Source organism: Ambystoma mexicanum, chromosome 7q, assembly GCF_040938575.1.
Source record: "Ambystoma mexicanum isolate Mex_15411 chromosome 7q, UKY_AmexF1_1, whole genome shotgun sequence".
Classification (NCBI taxonomy): Eukaryota; Metazoa; Chordata; class Amphibia; order Caudata; family Ambystomatidae; genus Ambystoma; species Ambystoma mexicanum.
This window is the reverse complement of record NC_090941.1, coordinates 488,662,297-488,689,885: the sequence shown is the minus strand read 5'-3', so window position 1 is coordinate 488,689,885 and position 27,589 is coordinate 488,662,297. Positions and strand designations below refer to the sequence as shown.

General features: G+C 44.3%; 1 protein-coding gene across 1 annotated transcript in view; it reads right to left on the bottom strand.

Moving 5' to 3' along the window:
- EBPL (EBP like) overlaps positions 1-27,589 on the bottom strand; it is a 313,408-nt gene that overhangs the window by 143,825 nt on the left and 141,994 nt on the right. Inside the window, exon 2 of the mRNA XM_069639930.1 lies at positions 11,303-11,372. Within this exon, the coding sequence (XP_069496031.1) occupies positions 11,303-11,372 (70 nt within the window). The remainder of the gene's footprint in view (positions 1-11,302; positions 11,373-27,589) is intronic.

The following is a 27,589-nucleotide window of genomic DNA, read 5'->3' as shown; positions in this document are numbered from 1 at the left end:
AGTGAGTCGTTGTGTGGCTTCCATTTGGGGAATTTGTCCAACACTGTGGTTAGAGCACTGGCCTCTGATCTTCAGGCTTGAGAGTTCAATAACCCAACAGGCATGAATCTTGAAATTGTGCACCCTAATACTTTGGACTCAAATGTGGGTGGAAATAAATGAAACTTAAATGGGTCTCAGCACTGGAGCATATCACCCTATGTTGCAAGGCCCCTGCTCTCTTATTTTAAGGGAGCCGTGAGATTAAGGACAAATTATATTGTTTTCCCATTAGAGCCCAATGAGACTGATTTCTTTTGAAACTAGGTTCAGGGCATTGTTTGGTTGATTTCTCTGCAAAGTTGAAGGCTCTTGCTCTTGGCCTGTGTGGGTGGATTATTTTTCTGACTAAATGATCTATGGACATTTTGATTGAATTCTTAAATGCTTTTACGGTTTTCATAGACAACATTTTATCATGCTGTGTTTTCTATTTTTATTACACGTTTGTCAAAGTAAAGTTTGCAGAGACAGAGTATATTTAAGACTTCAGGTCAACTTACTGAATAGCCATTGGCATATGATTCATTCCTGGGAAAGGTCTCAGTTGTCCAGGAAAGAGGCTGCAGTTTAGGGGGTTGAACACTTATCATTGAAATATGTATTCATTATGCAAGCTTAAATCCTGGTAGTGACTCTGCCTTTTAACCTTCCTGAAACAAAGGTGTTTGATGTGTTTTTGTAAAAGCGCTGTATTACAGAACTGCAGAGCAACTAGACCTGTGGAGGCAATGGAAAGCACCACGGAAAGTAACACCAGTGTCGCATGGTATAAACCTATGATAATTAAGCAGGTACTGCTTTATATTATTCATACATCTTGTTTTTGTGTTAAACAAACCTAATGTATCTCCCTGTGCTTTAGGGTTTTTATTGTCTACCAAACACTGCAAGCACTTAAGAGAAATCAAGGCAGCAGTATTAAGTATGAAACACCAAACATATCAGTGCTTATTTTGAGTCTGTTATTTCATTTCACAAACACCTCGATGGAGGCAGTCCTCACTCTAACATTCAAAATACAACATTTCCAAGGAGGTAATGTTAATCACTTGTCATAGATGGCACAAGAACCACTCTGACTCTCTGCGGAGGTTCTCGTTTTTTTTCGTATTGAAGTCTTTGTGGACCTTCTGGCCGTCCCTCTATTGTCTTATATTGCATTTCCACTCTAACCCAGGCAGGTCTGACGCTTGGTTAGTAGATACAGAAGATTGACCCCTTCTGTCTATTTCTGTCTTCAGCTAGTTGTGAGAACCTAAAGGCAGAACGTTTTACCTCTTACCTCTCTAAGCTCTCTCAGGGACTGCCTAAAATTCTCTACCCTATCCAGTTGTTAATGTTCCTTGGCATTTGGGAATTGTGCCTTAAAAATAACCTGCTGGATTCAATCACCATCTGGCACTCTCACCTCTCCCTTTCCTACTCTTTCCTCTTACCGACTCACTCTTCTCGCCAACCTTCAATTCCTCTGATATTTCTCACTCCTTCTATGTCTGGCCTCGACCCTTTGATGTTATTCCTCTCTGCACTACACTACAACACTCTCCTCCTCACTACTACTCCCTCGTTCACTCTACTGCTTCTAATTCTCCCTTCTTTGCTCTACAATTCCCTCTTCCACTTTACTACTCCCTCCTCCACAGAACCCCACTCTCCTCCACAGAACCCCACCCTCCTCCACTCTACTCAAAAACCCTCCTTTCACTCATCAACTTCCAAGTACCATCTACTTCACAATCACTCCTTACACTAATCTTTCTAATCACACTTGCCACATAAACATGCATACTCGCACAGCAGTACCGCTGATGCACTAGCCAAAAGCTCACCTCCAGAAATTACTTCCTCCCTCCTGCTATTCTCTTGGTCATCCTCCACCTCTGACCTTACCTGATTAAACTACACTTCCTACTTCCTGTTGCAGCCTTGCATGCACCTCCCTCAGCTGATATTGATCTTCTTTCCCTGGCCAATCTGGCACGGTCTGTCCCACTTGGGGCGCTCAAAGAAATTAAAAGTCATAAGTAAAGAGTTAGGCCCAGCCCATTTTCTCGCTGTGGGTCTGCCGCTGAATTGTAAAAGCGTCCCGGGAAGGCAACTGTTCACGTGCGTGTTCCGGAGGCCTGTTCCATCTGCCCCTGAGGTAAGTTGTATTGTGGTCTATGGAGTTTGTGAGTCCTTGCACATGCTTGCTGGAGCTCTCCGCAGCACCTTGTAGTTCCTCTGCATGTCGTGTATGGCTGCAGCTTCTCTTTGTTGCTCGCTTCCTCCCCGTGCTTGCAAAATTGGTCCACCTGTATGCCGCGGTTTCCTTTTCTCTTCTCTGTCTGCTCTCTGCCTGTGGCTGTGCACTGATGTGGGTTGATGTTTGTCAGGTGTCAAATTTCAAGGGCAGTGGATTAGGATTCACCATCTAATGCTTCTGGTGGGTTGCTTGTTCAGATGATGTCTCTATGAAAGAAAAGGAAGCAGCTTGCAACACAGGAATGGCATGAGTTAAGGATGCACTGACCAAAAGCACGCTGGCACAAAGGGGGGTTAGGGGCAGGAATTGTGGCCCCCGTCTATTGATCCTGCCTTGAACTTGGGGTTAGGGCTGGCTCTGGTTGTCTCCCTTCCCCTCCAACCTCCTGCTCAGAGAGGTTCTCATCCCCTCCTGACAAGACCAGATCACTAGCCTTGTCACACACTTTAATTATCATTCTTGGGGCTTTGATAATGTACTTTGTTCACTAAAACAAATGCAACATTCCTGTTATATTGTAAACCTGCTCTATACTAGCTTCCTTTTTTTTTATTGTTGTATGATTAGTTTACATAAAACCTTATACAACATAAAGTGCGTTACAAACAGATAAGAAAAGTACATTTCATTTTATGAACAGATATACAAATATACTAATATCTATATATACAAAAATTTCAACGCATTTATCAACCTTTAAAATTGTTCCCAGGCATAAAATCAAATTCCATACGTATTATATACAGTTTACATTTCATATACCGTAGATCATTTCATATACCATAGATCCACTTTAGTCTCTACGCATTGAATTCCTTATTTTTTACTTCCAATTCCTCCTGTATATTAAGTAGGAGTGAATTCAATGCAAGGATTAGGGAGATATTTACACCCCACATGCAGCGACTCCAGAACAGATTCTTCGACATTTCCCAATCCCCATCGAATCTATCTGTAAAGTAGAGAGATCGTTTAGTCCCAAAATGGGTGCATGTAAGGAGAAGGTGCCTAAGTGTTTGTCATGTCAGTGGCATAAATGTGGTTCTTACCCTCTGGCAAGGACATTTTTGAATATATAGAGGAATCGATTCCCTTGCATGCAAAAATTTAGCATACTCCTTGTAGGTTACATGGGACTCTATATCATTTACTGTGTCTACCCAGTCTGACCTAAATAAATTTTTTTTAACTAATCCCGGTCGTTGAATCAAATCATCTAAGCAAAGTCCCAGCGATTCCAACAGAGAAAACATTCTATCGCTAAAACTCTTGATAGATAGTACAGCCCCCGATTTGACTACCTTATTCACCAGCTCATATAAGGAGTTTATCGGAGGGACATGTATTTTTCTAAAAGAGGAGAGTTGCCTCCACAAGTATCTGGCTTTAAGTGATATGAGACATAACTCGTGCCGAATAATGGAATTGGGGACTGCCCTAGAAAGGCCTAATACTTCCTTCCACAGTTTCCCCTGGATCACATTTAGATAGGAACTCAAGTCCTTAGTACAAATGTCCAAACCATACAAAAGAACCGGTTCACATTTCGCAAGATAGAAACGTCTAATAGGCAGGAGCGAGAATTTACAAACTTTTGCCCTCAGAAATTTCATCTGAATTTTTAATTTAGCTGCTTTATCCCCAAGATTCAATTTCCACATCTTTAGGCTAGATTGGTTGGAAACATTATAACCTAGATAGGTTATGGCCTGAACCTGTTCCACCGAATTATCTCCCATCTTCCAGATACATGGTTTGACAACTCTCTTCCTAGAAATTACAATCGTTCGGGATTTCGAAGCGTTGGGGGAAAGATTATTGGGCAGTGCATATTGGTAAAAAATATCCATCCTTCTGCGAAGGCCTCTCGGGGTACGATCAAAAAGGATAAAGTCATCTGCAAAGGCCATCCATTCAATAGCCAAGCTACCCAACCTGACCGGAGCAATGGAAGGGCCCTGCCACATGTCCTCCACATCACTAACGTACAGGTTAAAGAACGTAGGTGCAAGGGAACAGCCCTGCTTGACCCCAACCTCAGTATCAACAGGATCGGATAGGAAACCTTCTTGAGATAAACATACCCTGACGGAGGTATTCCTATGTAAAAGAGCCAAGATTTGGACAATCTTGCGTGGAACATTCATAGCTAACATTTTTGTCCACAATCTTGCTCTAATAACCCCATCGAAGGCATTAGAGAGGTCCAGGGAAGCCATATATACATCTCCCATTTTAGTTTGATGGACTGTATCTCTTAGATGAGCCAAAATCATCCCATTCAGGTCGGTTCCCAAGCCCTCTCTGAAACCAACCTGGAATTTACTATAGCAAGCCTTCCTTCTAATAACCTTATTAAGGTCCCTCAGAAGCAAAATGCCAAAGACTTTGCTCGCTGCATCTAACAGTGCTATAGGCCTGTAATTCTGTGGATTAAGGGCGTCCCCTTTTTTATAGATCGGGATTATGATGCTCTGCGACCAGGTTTTAGGGATGGTATGATATTTAAATACATCATCAAATATGGGTTTGAGTAACTTAGCCCACATTTCCGTGGCCGACTTTATAACGAAAGGTGGAATGGCATCGGGGCCCGGTGCTCTAGAAGATTTAAGCTTGTTGATGGCCCATTTAATATCCTCTATATCCCACAGACACTCACCTACAACCGGAGGGCCTAAGTTCACATCCTGTTCCCTGGAGAGATTAGAGGGTAGAGCGCACTTTTCCTTATAGAAGAGAGTCCACACATCCGCTTGAATGGGGCAGTCTAATTTATCTTTAGCTGGCGAAAGTATAGAGTTAATGGTGGACCAAAATTTGACATCTCTGCCCTTGCATAGATTATACATCATCAGTTGGTGTGTTTCGTGATAATGATCCATTCTCAGAGAATTGATAAAGTTTTTATATTTCTGAATTATTTTTTTCTTTCTCAGCCTAAGTTCCGAGAAAGGAATGGACACTTTGTTCAATGCTTTGATTTCCCTATATTTAATTCGCTTGGCGTTTTGAATTCTGGGATCAGCCGCCCGCCCCCTTGGTTTCGGCACCCTCAGATCTCTGGCCATACTAATTTTATAGACACATGACAATATAATATTATAGTAGGAACCTCCCAACTCAATGTCATCTCCCCTAATAATTTGAAGCTGCACCTTGGACAAATTTTCCAACACCAAGGTATTAAATTTCTTAATTATTTTCTTATTCCAAGTAACCCTTCTCCCATTGTTTCCCACCTCTAAACCCTGCAACATGGGATTGATATAAATACCCATGTCGGGGATGTAGAGAGAAAAACATAAGGGAACATGATCACTGAACTCGACCTCCATAAGTGACAGTTTTCCACAAGCTTGCTTCCAGCCATTAGATACATAGAAGAAGTCAATTCTAGAGCTATTACTTCCTCTTTTCCACGTATTTTTAGGAAGATTCCAATCTAAGGCATGGTCTAAAAGACTCAAATCCCAATTGTCCAAATAATTATCCCACCTTATACCTCTTTTAATAGTCGAACTGAGAATTCTAGGTAATACCCCTCTTTCGTTGAGCACCGCACCGTCGGCACAAGCTGAATTGAAATCCCCTCCCAAGATAATGCGATTTCCAAACCCTTTCTCAAACCAATTTCCCAGGATCATATCTAGAGAGTCCTCCACTTCCTCAATGTCTACTTTTAGCGGATTCCAATAGAGGTTCAAGAGGAGTATCGGCTCTACATTATTCTCCATTGAGAGCATAATAGCCAGAAGCCAGTTGCTCCTAAAGATCACCTCACCTCGGAACCCCAAGTTACGATCAATGGCAATAATCAGACCTCCACTAGGTCTGCCCAACTGACCCCTAATAGCTACTGAAGAGAAAGTGTAGAAGCCTTCTATGTGCATATCTGACAGCAACATAGTTTCCTGTAAGAAATAGATACGGGGGCGTACATAATTTTCCCTTTTATTCAGAAACGTGTTGAGATGGGTTCCCCCACAAGAATTCCAAGAGATCACCTCAATCTCTATATAGTTAGGAACACCCCTTATCCTGTCTAAATGTCTCCAAGGTTTTGAGTGCCGGTTGTAGCCATGACCAATCCTGTTTATTATTCAGGAGGCTTGAAATAAGTGCTAATCCTGGACCCAAATTTTCTAATTTATTATTATCAAATTGAGTAGTTTGTTTATTTTGAATATTGTTCGGTTCCTTATATTCAAGAAAGTTATTGGCCTCTTTATTATCTACTAATGAAAATAGATCGTAGCCCAAAGAATTAAGGTTTTTTTCTTGGGCACGCACCGTATCTGCTACCATCACCGAATGAAAATAGCTTACCATTCTGTGGTTATTACAGTTAGGAAGAGATATGGCATCTATATCATCTGTTGTTATAGCTCGTAACACGGGGATCTTCTTAAACAGATTTAAGAGATGAGTTCTGTTCAAGCTAACCTGTGAGTCTGTTATATTATTGTTAATCCAACCCACGATTTTCCCTGTACAGAGCTTAGTAGGGGCCTGAATCACAGTAGATTGCTTCTTTGTGTGATCTACTCCAGAAGTGATCGTAACATTACCTTCCGGATCTTGTAGTTTGGAAGGTTGTATATTTGGTGGATTTCTTCCCGTAATATTGATGGTAGAACCACTGTCCCTCCCAAACAATTCAATCGGCCCCTTAACGGGAAGGGTAGTATTACTTATAGCTGGCAGTGTTTCTTGGGAAACCGTAGGGAATTTAACTTGTTGTGTACCTACGGATGTTCTGGCGTGTTTGGTACTAATTATTGTGCCAAAAGCTGTCATCTTTGTTTGTTTGGTTTGAGTGAGCTCAAGGCCACATTTCAGCACGTTGTTCTTTTCCTTATTTGAGTCTATAGTAGTTGCCCCACTAGCCACAAGGCCTTTATTATTCAACTCGCCCTGGACTGGACTCTCTTCCTTATGAGCATCCTTGGGACCCCCCCTAACTTCCCGCTCTTCCTGGAGCGGGATGTTTCTAATTTCTTTAAGGTTGGCATTTCTACCTTTAATTTTTGTGTTGGGCATGTTTTTACTTTTTTTAAGTATCCTACCCTGCTTTTTTGATTTTTTGCGTCTACCAACTGGGGATTGGGGCACCTCATTTATGTTATAGTCGGAAATATTCACAGGGACTATTCCATCATTGTTACTCTTTGCCTCTAATTCCAGATCTTGATTTACTGATTTTTTCTCTCTATGTTTGGTCTTATGTTTACATTTTAGCCCTTTTATTGATGTAGTGTGTTGAGGAGATCTTGTATCTTCACTACTGATGTTCAAGGGTTCTTCGTCATTAAGAGATACACTCGCGTGCGTCTGTGCACTGAGGTTATCCAACTCCTGTTCTTCGGAGCACCCTTCAGTTGCCATCATTATGACATCTAAAAGGGTAGAAGGACTATCGGGAGAAACCATTTTCTTTCCGTAATTATTATTGTTATCCTCATTATCTCTTTGGCCCTGGGAATTAAGTTCCCCTAGCTCTCTCTTAGATGAAGTAGGACGGTCTCCTGTAAGCATATCTTCCAACAAAGTGGTAATTTTTGCATCTATGGTAGTTAACCTTATATCTTGATCCTTTCTAAATTTGTCACATCGACTCTGTTCTTTAATAATCTGTTCATTCATGGTCTTGCCCTCTACTATTCCCTCCAAAAATGCCAGACGAGTCACCAGCTGATTGAAAGCCGCTTGTTGCCCTATCATAGAGCCAACAATAGTCTCTTGAGACTCCCCTAGAGTTTTCAAGGCCAAATTAAGACTAATATGTAAGTTGGATAGGAGTGGTAACAAATAATCACCTCTCTCCTTCCTACTTAAACCAGATGATTCTTGTTTATCTTCCTCTACTACATGGTTTTCTCGTAGAAATTGCTGAGGATCCGTTGCTTTATCCTCCATTTCCACTACATAATCCTCCCCTTTGTCAGTTTGAGTAGAGGCTATCTTATTATGTGTAGACGAGTTGTCTGTTTCTATAATCAGTTTAACCAGAGATTGTTGCATACCCACTGGTTGATTCCCAGTTATGTAGTTGTTTTCATCACATGGGTGTAAGTTAGAAGGCGCACCCTCTGATAGACTCCTTGCCCCCTTTCCATTACGCACAGATCTACATGCTGGTATCTCTAAATCCACAATTTCTTTAAGCAAAACACCCGTAGCATCTGCCATAGTAAGAAAGGAGTCATCTAAATCGCTTTCCCCAATAGGTTGATTGGGGTTATACTTAGGGCAACTAGAAGTCCCTTTAGAATGGACCCCCCCCATCTTTTTGCTTAAGGGTTTCTAACCTTGGAGAATCTAGGGAAGACTGCACATTATCCTTATTCTCCTTTCCAAAAATGAATGTAGCTGGCGAAATATGCGAAAATTGCATAAGTCCGGATGGGTTTATTCCCTTCCAAGTTAACGATTCTAAACCTTCTCTAGCTTGTATTTTACCATTCAAGATCCTCCTCTGAAGAGGGGTGGAAGCGTGGTAGCGAACTACCCTTTTAGTACCAATAAAACTTTGTTGGAGGCATTCATCATCTGTAAGGTCTTGTCTAAAGTCTGGAATACCCCTATGAATCCCATTAGATTCAGAATCTGCTAACTCCATATCCCCATTGCTAGGAGCTACAAAATCAGACACTACGGGGTCGGTAAAAGAGGAACTCCTCTGACCCCCTTCAGCACTAAAGATGGAATTTTCTTTAGTCTTACCCACAGCTACAATAGGGTTAGGCATATTTCCAGTAGAATTTATGTACACAGGTGCCTCACTCTGCATCCTCGAGCCAGGTTGAACCTCTACTATTATATGTGCTTGATTCTCAACAGTTTCAAACCCACTTCTAAGTGCGGGCATGTTGAAACTAAAAGTACAGATACTATGTTACTTACAGAGAGAATAGCTCGCAGCCTCTAGGTATTAATAATAATATCTCAGAAATGGCTATTAGTAAAATCAATGAAAATAATAGCTGGGAACAAAAAAATATGCGGTTAAAAGAGTATATAGTGCTTATCAATTGTTTTTAAAATCACTGTCACATATACTTTTTTGTTTTTTTTAAGAGAAGGAATTTATATGTAGTATAATAACCACACCTTGGGAACGCCCGATGGCTTGAGGAGCAGCCAGAGTCCGTCTCTCCTCCCCAGTGTCCAGCTAAGAGCAACAGTTGACCCCTGTTGTTTCTCCTAAGTGAGCAAGACCCGGCAGGACTTCCTGCGCCACCCAGAGCCAAACAGCAGCGAAACAGTGCAGCTAAAGATAGACTGCACCGCCCTTTACTCCGCAGACCGGCTTAACGCCGCGAGGGTGGTTTGGGCTGCTCTATGAGGCTGCACAAAGTCACGTGATTGCCCACGTGATCGCCGGTTGGCTCCGCCTCCTCCCGGAAGCGAGCGTGCCTCGGCAAGAGCCCTCCGTGGCTCGCAGTGCCAAGGCTAATGTATCACCAAATGAACGTTCCTTCAGGGAAAGCAGCTCTCTCCTCCAGCAGCAGAATACACCGCTCAGGCGGTTTGGGCTGCTCTATGAGGCTGCACAAAGTCACGTGATTGCCCACGTGATCGCCGGTTGGCTCCGCCTCCTCCCGGAAGCGAGCGTGCCTCGGCAAGAGCCCTCCGTGGCTCGCAGTGCCAAGGCTAATGTATCACCAAATGAACGTTCCTTCAGGGAAAGCAGCTCTCTCCTCCAGCATCAGAATACACCGCTCAGGCGGTTTGGGCTGCTCTATGAGGCTGCACAAAGTCACGTGATTGCCCACGTGATCGCCGGTTGGCTCCGCCTCCTCCCGGAAGCGAGCGTGCCTCGGCAAGAGCCCTCCGTGGCTCGCAGTGCCAAGGCTAATGTATCACCAAATGAACGTTCCTTCAGGGAAAGCAGCTCTCTCCTCCAGCAGCAGAATACACCGCTCAGGCGGTTTGGGCTGCTCTATGAGGCTGCACAAAGTCACGTGATTGCCCACGTGATCGCCGGTTGGCTCCGCCTCCTCCCGGAAGCGAGCGTGCCTCGGCAAGAGCCCTCTGTGGCTCGCAGTGCCAAGGCTAATGTATCACCAAATTAACGTTCCTTCAGGGAAAGCAGCTCTCTCCTCCAGCAGCAGAATACACCGCTCAGGCGGTTTGGGCTGCTCTATGAGGCTGCACAAAGTCACGTGATTGCCCACGTGATCGCCGGTTGGCTCCGCCTCCTCCCGGAAGCGAGCGTGCCTCGGCAAGAGCCCTCCGTGGCTCGCAGTGCCACGGCTAATGTATCACCAAATGAACGTTCCTTCAGGGAAAGCAGCTCTCTCCTCCAGCAGCAGAATACCCTAGCTTCCTTTGCCAAGAAAACACACCATTTTGTATCTCAAAATGTCCTTCCTACTTGGAAACCAATTATCTGTTTATTCTGTTTGCACATAGGCAAGGGTTAATGTTGTGTGCTGTACATCGATGAGTTGGCAATGCTACAGTGCTGCTAAATCTGTCAATTTGTTACTGTATGAACAAACACTAATAGTTAACCTATGGTCCATTACAAGGTCTGTCAGTACCTCAACGCTCCTCAGGGCCTATCCACATTCCCATAACTTCCGCCCATACAGACAATCCACCCTCAGGAGAAGGCTGACCTTTCTGCAGGACACATGCAATGTATATCTCCAAATACCAGTCTTGCCCACATTGCAGAGGATGCCTGTGTCGCTGCTGCTCTCATTCTACTTTGTAACTTAAAAAACAGCACGCCTTGACTCCTCCTTCTTCAAGATATATGTGTTTTGGTCTGGCTACACTGTGTATGCAACCGCTGAGGTGGCTCTAGCAATCCCTCACCTGACAAGGTGACTCTCTCCCACAGAGACACAGCGCTATATAGTGAGAAAGCGAGCACGCACAGAGAAATAAAGTGTGCACAGAGAAAGAAAGAGTGCATAAAGGGAAGGGTACAGATAGCATCCAAACAAACAACCAGTGAAGGAGGGCTACATATGGAATGCAAAAAAGTAATGACATACTTACACAGGGATGCAAGGATGTTGTCAGATGTTGCAACAGTTCCGGTTAAAGATAAGTAGACAAAGGGGCCTTCCTAAAATAAATACACACAATTACATAAAACCCAAGTTTACCAATTCCCTAACAAAAAATTATGGTAAAGAATTCACACAGCTTTTCACAATAGAGGTACAAAAAGGCTTTTACAAATCACAAATCAGTACAATAAAATCTAAGTATAAAAATCACAAAGGCAGCACTGCATAAGTAACGATAACACATACAGCACGATCCAAACAGAACATCTTTTATCAACGTGGTAGAGCAGCCTGCATCTGAAATTTTCCTGGAGTTCGACAGAATGCAACCAGCTATATTGTGAAAGGTTCTCAGTCATGTTCCGCCTTCCTTAAACTAGCTCGTGTAAACCATTGTATGGCTTCACAAAACTGGACAACTAGTAATGTTAATGTAAGTTCTTCACATTAACAGTGATTCCGTCATACCTATTTAAATCTAAAGCAGGAGAATATTAAAAATGAAAAATGGACTAGAAAGAACAGCAACAAATTCAAGTCTGCAGTCACATGACTATCCAGATGTTAGTTTCTATTATTTATTTATTTCGGAACTTATAAAGGGCAGGCTTCAACAGGATTACTTGACAAATACATCAGATAGAACCACTGTGTAGCGAGATTGATTGAGGCTCATATGTAAATAAATTGAAGTTAGTCTTGTATTTTTGATATTATTAGACATTACACGAACGCTCTATTCTGTATATGCTAGCCCTAGGGATCTGTCCCTCCTCATGCACCCTCCCTGCCCTGTTTACATTTAAACTATGTACTTTCCTAACATCCTGCGGAATTGTACCCTTATTATATTGAGTGAAACAACTGCCGGAATATAATAATTGCTACCATTTTTGGTATACGCTGCTAGTAGCAGTCCTGTTGGCTTTGGTTCCAAAGCTTTGGCATTTAAGGCATGTGCCAAGCATTCATTATGAAACAGATGGGCTTATGAAGCCTAGAGATGCGGGGGTCTTATTGGGCTTCCTTTGCACAGCTCTCCTTGTGGGACTAGCAACATGGACTCATTGAATAGGAAATACGGTTTTAATGTTAATGTAATGCTTTAACTGGAATATAAGGTTATGTGACAATTAGAATTGGATAGAGATGTAACATAAGTCACATTAGATTTAATGGGGAGGGGGAACATAGTTCTCATTACAATGAGAACAGGAGTGAGGTGATTTTGAGTTGAATCGGACAAACAAAGTTGTTTTGTGTTTTTTGTGTTTGTTTGTTAGTTAGTTGTTTGTGCGTTTGTCTTGTATATGTGCTTCTTCACAGGGTGGGGATAGGACAATTCAACTATGACAAATACTACCAAAGGTTGCTTAAAGGTGGTCTTTGAAATGATAATGGAGCAAATTGTGCAAACAAAAGAAAGAGGATTTTGTATCATTTAAACAAGATGGCGGCTGATATAGCCTTATTACAGGCGATGCAGGTACTGGAAATAGAAGCAGAAAAATTGAAACAGTGGTGGGTGGGGAAGGGTTTTTGTTCACCATTCACTTGCAGTTCTAGAGGCGTGTGTACAATACTACAGAAGCATTTGCCTGTGTCTGAAATATCATGTAAAAAGGACAATGAAGGAAGGTTTGTATGTGTCACTGTGAATGTACACAATGTAATATACCGTTTGTGCAATATTTATGCTCCAAACCCGGGGAGACAGAAATGTTTTTGTCACTTAAGCACAGTTTGTAACAGAATCTGGGTCAGAACAACCTCATAGTGGGGGGAGATTTTAATATCACACTAGACCCAATGTGGGACAGAAGTGTAAATTCATTGTGTTCAGAGATTAAGGGGAAACTTTGGGCCATGATAGATTTTATGGAAGAGTTCAAGTTACAAGATGTGTAGAGATTTCAACACCCACAAGACAGGCGATACAGATTTCATTCTGGGCGTCATAGCATGTATTCAAGTATAGATCTACTCCTGCCATCTGGTTTATGTACACAGTATAATAAAAGGGGCGATGTTAGTACTATTTTGATTTCTGACCACGCACCTGTATCAATTGAGATGTCATTGTCATTTCCAATGCCTAAGACAATTATCTGGAAAGTGAATGTTACACTACAAGACAACGTGGAGGTCATGGACAAAATTGTGAAGGAAGCTACGCTTTTTGTGGAGAAGAATTGGACAGATGATGTGTCGGTGGAGTCTGTCTGGGAGGCATTTAAATGTTACATGAGGGGTGAGTTGACAGGCCTCTCGAGTAAGAAAAAAAAGAGGGAGAAGGAAGTGAAGAAACTTGGGGAGGAAATCCATGAAATGGAAAGCAAACAATGGGAAATTCTGCTGTAGATTCATGCTCTGATCTGAAACTCAAGAAAAACAAACTAGAGAAAATACTTTTGAAAAAGGCAGATAGGCTCCAGTTCAAAACAAGGTGCAACTATGTTACGATGGATTCCTAAACTCTTACCTGGTGGGTAGAGGTTTAGGAGGCCGCCCTAGTTTAGTGGAACGTGGGAACCTTCTGTACAAGCCAGACCAATCAAGGTAGCTTGGCAGTGGTCAAGACCAAGTCTCAGGAGTGGTGTGAGTGTTCGGAAGCCCACAATGGGCACACACAGAAATGAGCCACAGATTACTCTTTGACAGGTGTATATCAAAAATACATATACATTTATTATAGGCCTTATAATTACAATAATAAGAAACAATTACCACACAAGCGTATCACAATGTTACATTTACACAATTGCTTTTAGCCTAATGCAAGATGGGGAAAACACATCCGCAACCTGTACTATAAGGGGGGTTAACACAATTATTGCATTGAGTGATCTTCAGAATCCAAACCCTAATTTAAGCAGTCCAACCCTACGAAGTGGGCAGCCTTGTAGTCATAAGTACAGCAGTGCGAAAAACGGTACCTCCTCTTCAGGGGGCTGTAGCAGTTCAGCAAGGGGATTGAGGTGATGAAGAATAAAGTTCCACTATCCGAGGAGGATCCAGACTTGCAGGCACACCAACTTTTGATGTTTCTGGAATAGCTAGGGAGCGCAGGCTAACCCAGCCAAAGTGATGATCTTTTAAGGGATTCTCATGCGTAACAGTATGTCGGTTGTGCCAGGGGCCACCGGTAAGTGAAGCAAATACTCACCGCCCCTTGGCACAGGTCAGACCAAACTTTGCCAGGTCACTTGTAGGTTCAAGCTCTGCAGTTTCTTGGCGCTCCAGCTTTCAGCGGCTGCGGGACAGGACAATCGTCCGTGACGGGACAGTAGCCTTTTCTCAGGTCACGAAGAAGAGAGGAAGAAAATTCTGGCGCAGCAGGCTTCAAGGCACAGGAGGGCACATAGGCAAAGCACCTACAGTGACTGTCACCACAACGTAGTGACACAGGAGTAACAAAGACTTGCAGCGTGGTGCACTCTCCTAGATCGCGACCTGGAGAAGCTAGGACTGCGGAATTTGGCAGGAGAGGACCAAGGACCAAAAGCTAGGGATTTCCCAAATCTTGAGTGTCAACTCGGGACGCAGCGCTCCTATGTGATACTTCAGGGTAAAGCTGGTCAGTTCACTGGACGACCCAGCCACACTTCTGAGAAGGCTCTTTTGGCGGGTAATCAGGAGTTGCCCAGAGGAGTTGGTCTCACTACTCCAAAGGGTCGAAGCGCCCTTGCAGGCCTTCTAAGATCAATGACAAAAGCAGGGGTCCAGTGGGACTGCAGCAGGCCCAGGGTTCCAAACCTTCCAGTGCGTCTCCGGGGGTTGCACAGGTATGCTTCAGCATTTCAGGATACTTGGCTCCTTCTGCAGTTATGTGAACTTCAGTAGATTGAACTGGAATGGATGCAGAGCTCCTTCTCTTACCCAAGATTTGTTTTGTGTTCAAATCTGCTATAACCAATGGAAGATCTTCTCTCTTGCATGCACGCCAGGCGTCGGCCAATCATGACCCATGGTGGTCTCAGTCATTCAGGCACACCAGACATCCTGCCACCAGTAGTGTGGATTGGGACCAGACAGTCCCAGTCCTCTTCCTGGGCACTAGCACACATGACATGCAGGAGGCCCGCGAAAATGTGGTTTTCGTGGGAGACTGCATGCCCAAATAAGTCAGTCCCCAGTCAGCTCAATCTGGGTGAAGGCTACGGACAAGATGGTCAAAGGACAGAACAAAAGACTTAGTTGCACCGCAATTTTCGGCACTGGCCACCGTCAGGGACCAAACGTGATAAACACAGTAAGGTACAATAAAAAGGAACATAAATACCAGTAAAGTAAACTGCTGCCACTAGTTCGTCCTAGGCACACTTGCATAACCACCAAAACATCCTTAGAGGGTGTCCAAGGCCATGAAATGAAGAGACACTCTGTGCGTGGTACAGTAAGGTACTTGGCGCACAGACAGAAAGTTACCAAGAAATGGCAACAAAGTCAAAGACTAAGGGAAACATAGTTTCCTAGTACTGACAGTCTGAAGATTGTGTCAGTTTCCCCGTAACAAATGAGCAAAAGCGCAGAGGAGCGCATCTGAAGTCTGTGCTACACTGGAAAGAACCAGGTTAGGTCAGTCAAATAAAAGCAAAAGGTTTGGGGGCGTCTATAATATGGAGGGAAAATTGCACTTAAAATTTCCCCTAATTGCACAACCCAGGATGGCAGCGCTCCTATGCGATACCCTGGGGTAGAGCTGGCCAGTTCACTGGACAGCCCAGGAACACTTCCGAGAAGGATCTTTAGACGGGTGATCAGGAGGTGCTGAGAGTAGTCCCCACTACTCCAAATGGTCTAACGCCCCCCCCTCGCCCCTGGCAGGACTTCTAAGATCGATGACAAAAGTAGGGTTCCAACGGGACAGCTCTTATCCAAGAATGGTTTCATGCTCAGATTTGGGATTACCAATGGAAGATCTGCTCTATTGCATGCACACCAATCATGGCCCACAGTTGGTCTCAGTCATTCAGGCTCACCAGACCTCCTGGCACCAGACAGCCCCAGTCCTCTTCCTGGGCACTAGCACACGTGATCTTAAGGAGCCCGCAAAAGATGCGGTTTTCGCGGGAGGCTGCATGCTCAAATAAGGAAGTTCCGGGTCAGCTCAACCTGGGTGAAGGCTATGGGCAAGGTGGCCAAAGGACAGAGCAAAAGACTTTGTGGGATGGCCATTTTTGGCACTGGCCACCGCCAGGGCCCGAACGCAATAAATGCGGTATGGTAAAATAAAAAGAAGTAAAAATACCAGTAAACTGCTGCCACCAGTTCGTCCTAGGCACACTTGTATAACCACCATAAAACTTGTATAACCACCATAAAATCCTTAGAGGGTGTCTAGGGCCATAAAATGAAAAGACCCCTGTGCGCGGTACGGTAAAGTACTTGTCGCACAGATACAATGTTACCAAGAAATGGCAACAAATTCAAAGACTAGGGAAAATATAGTTTCCCAGTACTGACAGTCTGTCAGTTTCCCCATAACAAATCAGCAAAAGCCCAGAGGAGCGTAGCTCAAGGTTGTGCTACACTGGAAAAAGTTAGGTTAGGTCAGTCAAACAAAAGCAAAAAGTTTGGGGGGGGTCTATAATATGGAGGGAAAATTGCACTTAGAGAAATCTTTCCTAACAAACTAATATGAAGGTGGTGAAAGATGTGATCGGCTTCTGGCACATCATCTTAGGGGTATGGAAAATGAAAAGTCAATTAGCAGTGCAATTGAAGGCATGACTGGTGTTCTAACATACGAGCCAAAGGAGATCAAAAGGGAGTTCAGAGAACGTTTTGTACACACCAGAGATAAAAATGAATGCTAATGAGATGAAGGTATACATTGAAGGATGCAACTTAAAGAGAAGCAACCCTGCACGGAGAGACAGCTTGAATGATGATCTGTGCGTAGAGGAACTTAAGAGAGCTGATTGTCACCTGAATGTAGGGAAATGTCCGTGTCCAGACGCTTTGCCAGCTGGATTGTACAAGGTTATGCCGGATGTAGTATATGATCGAATATTGGCCATGCTGCCTTCATCAAAGAGTAAGGATTTACTCCCTCCCACCACTAGGCATGCTACCATTTCCTTATCTCTGAAGAAAGGCAAGCCCTAAGTGAATTGGAGTAGCTACAGACCAATAGGTCTGATCAACACTGACAATAAGATATTTCCAAAGGCATTGGCTATGAGACTAGAGAACCTTTTACCTGAGATTATAGACCCTGAACATGCAGGCTGTGCTAAAGGGAGACATGCATCGGGGAACATGCACAGACTGATCCTGAGCTTATATGAAAGTCAGAAACTATCAACAGATGTGGCGGTCTTGTCATTAGATGCAGAGAAAGTGTTTGATCACATAGAATGGAACTATCTGATGGCTGCCTTGGGAGGTTTTGGGCTGGGAGAAAATATAATTCAATGGTTACAGCTGTTGTACTCAGAACCAACAGCAAGTGTGAATACAAATGGAATGTCTTAAGAAGAGTTTTAACTAGGAAGGGGAGTGAGACAAGATTGTCCACTCTCCCCATTGCTGTTTGTCCTTGCAATGAAGCCATTAGCCGTAAAGATCAGAGAGGATCCTAAGATTCGAGGAGTCTAATTTAGATAGGCACCACAAAAACTATGGCTATATGTAGATGACATGTTACTGGTGGTACATAGTGTGTGCAAGTAAGTTCCGGCAGCAATGAAAAAAATCAATGTCTTCCATGATCACTAAGAATACAAAATAAACTGGATGAAATCAGACACTATATCAGCTTCAGAAGCATGTTCCAGTCGACAGCTGAGTAATTATGTTTTCTGTTGGTTCCCGGAGAGAATGTGATATTTGGGCATTTGGCTAACCAAGACATGGATCGCATGATGGATGTATATTTGAATAATATATAATTGAGAATCTGAAGGATGACTTGCGTAGATGGCACGAACCGGGGCTGAATCTTTGGGGGAGAGTGAATGTAATTTAGATGATTACTGCTTCACATATTAATTACATCTTGAGTATGGTCCCTTTGACACCGAAGAAGGACACAAAGAAGATAGTTTGATACAGTCTTTCTTGTGGGATGGAATACAACCACCTCTGAAGCTGTGGAAGCTGCAACTGTCACAGGCTCATTCTGCTCCCCACGATACCAGTGCTCATCCAGCTCCCCCACGACATCTTAGGCATTCCAGTCACTTGGCACTCTGACACAAATAATACACAGGAGACCAGAAGTAGAGAGAAATTGGCTGTAATCCAAACACACACCGGTGCATAGGAGGTTGCTCATCGCTCTCCCCCTTCCAGGGCTAACTCATCCTTATATACAATGGAGTAGCTAAATCTATTCTTCACCCATAAACCAGCATGTATAACGCACGTATGATAACAAACAGGTCATTTCGCAGAACAGGAGGAAGAAAGTACATTTCAAAACTGCAGGCTGTTTTCTGCGAGTCAGGCTCTGGCAGCCTTTGGATCTGAGCCAGCAGCTTCATCGTTGTGTACGTTCTCAGGAAGGGCTCCTCATGACCGGCAGTGTGAGGCATCGCAGCATTCCACAGCTCAGCTGTGCTCTGCGAAATCGCTTGGCATCAGTGTTCAGCTCTTAGGCCAGTCTCTTAGGCAAGTCTGTAGGCCAGTCCCATTACAAAATGGTAACATATGCCCCCATTTTTTTTTCTCTTCTCATTTGATCTAGGAACCACTATAATAGCTGTCCAAATCCTTGCACTATTGCTACATAAAGCACACTGCAATACAACTATTCTGATATATACATACCAATAAGAAAAAACATTATCAAAACAAGACAACTAATTAATGTCTTAACTCCTCTAAAGCAATTCATTCACTGTAGTATATTGCATAAACGCCCACACCACCATCAGCCATTATCCAAGGTGCATCTAAAACAGAAACAGTCATAACTACATGTTCCTCCCTTTCTAGCTCTGAGCATCCCTGTCACTCTAACATCCAGCACCACCTCCTTAATGCGTCTGTCATGTTTGTGTGCACTGTCCAAGTCAAAGTGAATGTTCCTTTTACTTTCCAGTATATAGTCAACCTCTAGTACCTCTGAGTCCCTAGGTGCACCCGCAGTCTGTGTCAGAAACAACTTGTCAGTGCTTGTCATATTTCTCCCAAATAGCATTTTGCATGGTGAATACTTGGTCGCTGACCACTCTCTCACTAGTAAGCCATGGAAAACAAACGACAACCAGTCATTCCACTGTGTGCCTTTCACTTCCATCTGCTTGCACTGCTCCATCTTTGGATTCTCTTTCTGTTTTTTCTTCCAACAAGTAACACAAATGTCCACGTGCTCCTGCCAGCCCTCTTTGGCTGTGGGCCACCATGCCATCTCTGTCGGGCACTGAAATGCATTGGGCCTCATTACGAGGCTGGCAGTCGCGGAATGAACGGTACCGGTAAGGGACCGGCACCGTTCATTCCGGGCCGCCACATTACGAGGTCTGCAGCGGGTCCTGCTCTGGACACCTGGCCAGACCAGACGGGCCCATTGTTCGCAACCTCCCCATTCCCATTCAGTCCTATGGGGGCTCAAATGGGAATGGGGACGTACCGGGTCCGGGTCCCGCGAAAGGGAATTACCGGGCCCTCCAAGGTCAGAATGGCCCGGTAAGTCCCCTTTTGCGGGACCTGGACCCGAGTTTAGGGGTAGGCATGCCGCTAAAAACAGCATGGCTACCTCCAAACTCGTAATGAGGCCCATTGTCTTGCTCTTTCTCTGCATTGATATATTGCATCATTTGTTCATCCTCCCCTTTCCGATCGGCCCTGAGCTGCTCACATTTCCTTTTGACCCTCCTCATTTCTCTTCTGTAGGATAATCTTCATCACTTCAAGCTGTAGACCCTCCACCACATACTGCTCCTTATCTTCTATGGATGCCATTAGCTGTGGCTGTAGGTCATTGTCAGGTGCCATAGGCCACTCTCACTTAGATGGAATTATCTTCTTTCTTCTTAGAACCAACACCACTGATTGTAATTCACCATACTGTTTACTTTTGCACCGACCACCTTCTTTATATGTGGGCCTGTCAATATCCTTCTGTGGTGCACATGCCGTGAAAATGTCCTGTTGTCTTTTGACAGTCTCTGACAAGCAGTCATGCAGTTTCTCTGACACTACCCCTTCCACTGGCATTCTGTTCACTGCCCCTTTATAAGGTGCACACTGCACTGTCACCCGTGTTTCTGAAATCCAGTTTATTTCTTGGCCCTTTGTCCGGGTATGTTTCCATCCATGCTGTCAGGACCCTGTTTGTGTGTGTCAGAATGTGGGTATTACTCCTAGTACCGGCCGTCACATAACCATTGAAAATATCTGTACCAGGCCTCTTTCTCTGTGCAGGCACCTATTTGCCAAATCTGTCATTGCACCACTTTTTTCCAGAATGTGCTCCCTCCCCTTTGTTGCACACAGTAGCCTATCCCAGTACCCAGCCAGCCAGTGTCTCCTCCCTCTTCCTCTTCCTCCCCTTTCTTGGAAATATATAGAGCTACCCCCACAGCGTTCTGCGTCATCCACCCTAACCCCCACAGTGCAGCGTGTTAAGGGTATTCTGGAAAGAAGTCACAATGACTATGAACAACGCACTGATGCTCAATGTCGATTATAATTTTACAAACATTGCCTTGGCAAAGGAGGATTTAATAGCGGATTTGTCATGCCCGCATAGGTGTTGGTTCTTCAGGGCATCATTGACTGCAAAGAAAATTATGCTGCGAGGATGGAAAAGTGAGCAGGTGCCCTTTGCCTCTGCTTGGTTGGAGGATTTACAGCAAATGTCTTTAATGGAGAGGGTGATCATGTACAGAAATAAGAAAGGCAACCTTTATGAAGGTTTTGGAGCTGTAAATGGAATCTATGCATTCAATGTCTTTAATATTAAGCGTTATGCGGTATGGAGATTAAAGTGCTCCCTCTGTGGAGGAATTGAGGGTGTTTTCTTAGTATGATAAATCATTGATTTGTTCACTATACCTGTGAAGGAGGGGGTGGGTAAGGCTGTATGTGTATTTTTAAAAGTTCTGTTATGCTTTTAAATGTCATGTGAAATATATTTCAATAAATATGTAAATACAAAAAAAGATACAACCAAGGAACATGAGCAGGCGGGGGAAGTTGAGGAGAAGAGTGTAGGACTAGATGAATCACAACAGTTTACTTTGCCGATCTCTCAAAGCTATCTGGGACTACCACATTAGAAGACCATCATGCCCAAGGAATTGAAACACACCAGGACATGAGTGGACGAGAGAGGCATGAAAGCTAAGGCGTACCGCTTCAAGACACCAAAAAAAGAATCAACTAAAAACACCAGTGTATCCCTAACATTCCACCAAACAGACCTCTGACATTATTCATCTCACAATACCTCATCCGACAAATTGCAGTGCCTGAAAAAAAGTGCCTGAAAAAGACGATACCCCACAGCCATCAACTTAACAGATGACCGCTACATAACTAGAGAAGATAAAGGACCAGTGAAGACCTTCACCAGGCAAATATCAAGAAATCTCTCTCTCTAGGAGTAAACACAGCTAGCATCTTTCAACTCAAGGCGACCACCAAGAACCCAAGAAACCCCTAATCTGTGTTTTCCAAGAAGAATGCAACACTCTGCAAACTCCGGGAGCTAAACCCTGATAGAAAGAAAAACCTTGGCTAACACTGCAACATCAGCAAGTGTCAGAGAAAAAGACAACAACCATATGCCTTATCCTCAGTGCCACCTCTGTGACCAACCACTCTTCAGACTTCTACAATCTTCTCCACAAAGACGCAACAGACCTTTTCACCAGTTCCTTTTCAGATCCGCCAGAGCGCCAGGGGACCACTCTGGTGGTGATTGTGCGCAGTACAAATATCCTTTAACATTAACATAGAGACCTGGTTCACAGAGGAATACTTAGACATTACACATGAGGCCATGTCAACAGGCTACACAATGAAACTCACCAACAGAATGGCCAAGAGAAGGGGAATCACACTTCTTCACAGAGACTCTATCAATCTCAAAATCTCACTATCCAACAACATCTCAGTGTGAGTCCCTTGTCATGGTTAATTGTGTATAAAACATTTTAAAGTGTATGTTTTATGGCATTGCCATAGTAAACTAATGAAAGTTACATTTAATACTGGTTTAATGTGGTGAGAGGTGTCAACAGACAGCTGTAAGAGTTGGAAGGCTTTTCTTGGTGTCAGTTACACATTTAAAAGGAAACCAACATGAGACCCTGTTAAACAGTTTCCTCATATGCCCCAACCCACCTATGCATACTTTTTATTTTAAGTACTGCGTGTCCTTACCAGTTGATGGCATGCAACTACTGATGGCCAGCAGAAAGTATACACGTGGTGTCTTATGGATGTTGGTAATTTAAGTTATGCTCTCAATGACAAGGAGGGCCATCTGGCTACAAAGCCACCAAAACCTGCTTTCAAAACATCGATCACTGTGCGAAAATGAGACTGTTTAGCGGATCTGACTTTCATGATAGAGTACATTTGCTAGAGCTCCTAAAATGTAACAAAATATGGTAGATGCCCCATAGCATATGGAAATTAGTCACACTGACACCATGTGCATCCCTTTTACGGGACATCCATGTTTTCCCGTCCTGGGAACCACACCTTCTCTCTCAGTCAGGTCCTTCATTTTTACTGCCCGTGATGTGCCTCTGCATGTGCCAGGGTGATCACCTGTTAAATGAGGATTGAAGGTATCACTATTCTGGATTTTCTAAGGAGGCGGACCTGGCTAGATAATGGCAACTCTGCATGTATGCTCCGGCATTTGGAAGCTCTCATCTTCTTCCATGGCCAACTGAATCATGTCCATTGACACTGAGGATGGCAGTCTGGCCTGAGTGATCAGTTGGATGCGCTCCTTTGCTATAATACCTTTCATACCAGCTGTACTTACTGGGTGACAAGACAATCTACCAGGTTGCCTGCCCCTGCGTGGAATTACATTGTCACCCCATAGTCCTGAAAGTTGTAGGAGCCTTCTCTCTATTCTGGGCCGGGCTTTGCCCACTATGCCATTCATTATGGACTGCAGAGGATTGTGGTTGGAAACAACATGCACCGAATGGCCATGAATGCATAGATGGAAATGTTTACATCCCCATATTTAAGGTAGCACTTCCCCCTTCATTTGGGAACAGCAGCTAATGCTGTATGGGCTCTGCAAATGCAATTCGTAGCTTTCCTTTATTTTTAGCCACATGTGTAGCCCCACCCTTTGCCCACTCTCAGCATCTGCTTTGTGTCTGAGAAAGCTTTCTGTTCTTTCCTACCCCATTCCCCAAGGGTAGTCTTTACATATGAGAGGTCTCAATGGTTTGGTAAGGTTTGAAATGTCTGGGATGAAATGACCACAGTAATTGACCATCCCCAGAAAGCTGCAGATCTCTGATTGCAGGACACCAAGGCGGCTTGTATGTCAGCTACTATGTTTGACCTGCTGACAGCTAGAGCCTTGGAATATATATCCAAAGAATTCCATTTGCTGCTGTCGAAAGACACATTGGTCCCTTTTTAGCACCAACACATGCTCTTTTAGGCATCAAAACACATTCGCCAATCTCCCGAAATGGTCCTGTACCGATAAGGCATAGATCAACACATCCTCGCCTACAATGATCACCCCTTGCAGCCCAATCAACAAACCACTAATGGTGTGTTGAAACACTTCAGCTGCTGCTGATACCACAAAGTTAATCTGTGTGTACCTTAACAGGCCTATGTGGGTGGAAAATGCGGTGATGCATCGTGACCCCTTATGTAATTGAACTTGGTGGTATCCAGCACTCAGATCTACTTTTGAGCATACAATCGCCTCTTGCAAATCTGCGATAATGTCATCAATGTTGGAGGCAGGGTGCCTTTCCCGTTTAATTGCTTTATCGGGTAACCTCGGGTCTGTGCACATGTGTATGGTTTTAGGCTACTTCAGCTTGGCTGCTACCACAATTGAGGACACCCATGGTGTTGGTGCCATCATCTTTCAATGATTGCTTCAGCCTCTAGCTCTGTCAATTCCTGTTCTGCTTATTATGGAAGATGTAAAGGCACTCACCTGTGACGCATTGCCACCGATGGGGTGCTGCATCTATGTCTAGACACACATGTTTTCCTCTTAAAGATCCTGTTGTGCAAACTACTCTGCTTACTGAAAAAGCTGGGACCCAACATCTCCATAAACCCCATATGGAAATGGCATGAGCTGCGGAGCCTCATAGCAATGCCATCTACTGGACCGCTGACTCTATGATGCAACTGCTGTCCTTTTAAATATCCTGTTCCAGCAAACAACTCTACAAACTGCACAAACACAGTCCCAAACTACTCTTCATATGTCCTACATGTAAACTGTGCAATTTGTAGAGCCCCCACTGTAGGGCGTCAACCAGGATTTGCCTAAATATATTAGAGGAACTTGGTATCACTTTGCAAAGAATCCTTCACATGGGCTGCATACTCAAACTTGCTAATACGAGGCATGACCAATGGAGGAAGGCCTGAAGCTGAACAGTGTGTTTCAGGCTTCGGAGATCGTGTAAAATTTCACTTGCAGAACAATTTACTGCTCATGGCGGACATGTGCGATAATACGCCACCCAAAGGCAAGGGTGCCAACCGTCCATATGTGAAGATTCTGACCTTCGGTTATGCCAATGGTGGATGCAAGATCAGGGTGATGAAGTAGTACATGACCAACACTTTCGCTGATACGCTGGTGCCGATCAGGACCAAACCCTCTGCAGAGTATGTCACCATCTTGCCACAAGGATGTCTATTCTTTCTTGATTTGAAATAAAAAAATGCGGATATGAATAATGTCTCTTTCGCGTCACGTCCTCGTCATCACTGGGCAAGTAGGATCTGGGCTCCACTGCTGCCACTTTGGCCTGTGTGGCCCTATCTTGCAGTCTTTTCCTGTAGGAAATGCGGCATGGTATGCCTTGGCATAATGGTTAATCTGCTGATACCTCTTGTATGCTTCACCCCAGGCAAGGAAGTTCCCTGTGTAGTGCAGATTGCTTCCACTGTATTTGCATGGAGCTTGTGGCTATGTAGGCAACCTCACCTGCTGCACGCCCTTAGGGCTAGACCTACCGTGGGTCGCCTGGCAAACTCATATTGCCTTAATTTAACCTCCACCACTCCCAGAACTTTCAGGCCATCCTCCATGTGTGTAGCCCTCATATTGGCAAGGTTCCTGCCCAGCTCCAGGATTCTTTGCAGCATGATAACAGGTTTTTGTAAATCTGATGTGAATGTCTGGTTCAGAAATACCCGTTTTAGCTGTGCCCAGACTTCATCCGCTTCATCTTGCAGTTTGCAGTACAGTATCAATTGTCAGAGTCATGCATGACATGCATCAAGGGATTCATGCTCCTCTTGTTCGGCGTGGCAGATCTGGAACATCGGATAGGTACCTTGACAAGAGGACTGAAATAGGCTGAGAACGCCAGCTTGGCAGCACTGTGGGTAGTATCCCCTGCTTGGAGTTTAACTATTCTACAAACCCCATTTCTCACCTTGAAGAGCATCACCTATTTGTTCACCACATCCTATTTTTCCCTGGTGCATCTATAGTTGTTCAACCCATAGGTCTCACCTTGGGCTTTGCGAGTATGGGGCACCACAATCATCAAATACAGGCATCGGGGCACCCTGAAACTCATTGAAAGACCATGGTGGGTATGTTGTCTGGTGCTCTTGCCAGCCCCCTGCCCTGAAGACGTGCTAGACGTGACTATAATCTGCCATAACTGCCACACAGTAAGGCTTAATTTGCAGATGGGAAATAGTTCTCAAAGTCCCAAGATACATAAGCACCCTTGTTGTGGACTGCTAGCATGCTTCTTGCACCACCACTGAATTATCCAAGCACCCCTCAGGCTGCACAACCACCAATGGACCACAATCCTATCTCCACAGGGTTTGGAGATGGACAGTGGTGTCTGCCTTGCTTTCCTTCAGTAATAGTTGTCCTTGTTTTTTTCTTTATTGGCTTGAGTTTGAAGGTGAAGACAGCAGTCAGTGGCTCACCCTCTACTGATCCACATTGCACCACTCAATTTGTCCGGGGCACCATGTTGTGGGTGCTGGATGCAGGCCTGCATCTTCCTCGGGGGTTGTTCTGGGGGAGAGAGAGATCCACCTTTGCTGCTGTCGACAGACACGTGTAGTTCAGCCACCCAGAGGCGTTTCTACGGGGGGTTGAGTGGGCTATAGCCCCAGGTCTTTTGGTTGTAGCCCTGGATAGAAGCTCAGTGTCTACAACCAAAAGGCTAGCTAGAACCTAGTCCCGACAGTCACTACATTAGCCTAGCCCCAAATCTTTTCCAGACCTAGCAACACCACAGCCACTGGCTTGTCGGCAGTTTTCATGTGGGATGTCACTGTCACAGCCAAGAGGCCCAGCGGGTCAGCACAAGAACATGAGAGAGAGGTGTAACTGCCTCTCGATTATATTCGCGAGTCCTCTTTAATCTTATAATGCAAACTGCATCACTATATGTAATAGTGATATCGGCCCCCTCAACGTGCATGCTGCATCATAACAGGTTACATCTGCCCACACAGGAAATATGAGCGACATAGACATGAAAAATAGCATTTTGTAGATTGGGTTTTCGCAGTTGACAATTGATTTTGTGGTTTATTGGTAACAGGGTTTTTATAGGACTATGCACAACATGATAAAATCATTCTCAAACTGCTATGCTCAAGGAATGCTTGGTTTAGGTGAAGCCTGAGACAAGAACTGTGCAAATCAGTTCAATAAATATGAAAAAATGTACATGTAAGATATAAGAAAACGGCTAGAAAACTCATTGGCAGAGCAATAGTTCTGGCTTTGGTTTAGGCTTGGGAAAGTGGGTCTAAGAGGAGCCTAGAGGAAGAGAGGTGGTAAGAGTGATGCAAATAGGGGCCAGGTGAAGAGTGGTGGCGAGGGAAAGATGGGCGGTGAGTAGCAAGTGAAAAAGGGGTGAGGGGAAGAGTGGCGCTTGCAGGGCTCTGCCTTCCGCTGTCTGGGTGGGGAGGGCTTGGGTGGGAGCAGAATGAGGGCTGCTAAGACTTACCAAAATGCAGGAGGCGCTGACTGCATTGAGGGGTATCAATCTTAGCAGTGCTGCTGCAGTATCCAGGGTATTTCTGCTCTTGGTGGTGGTGCAAATAGTGGCAGCAGCATGCAGGCAGTGCACTTTGGCAGATGGCATCAAAA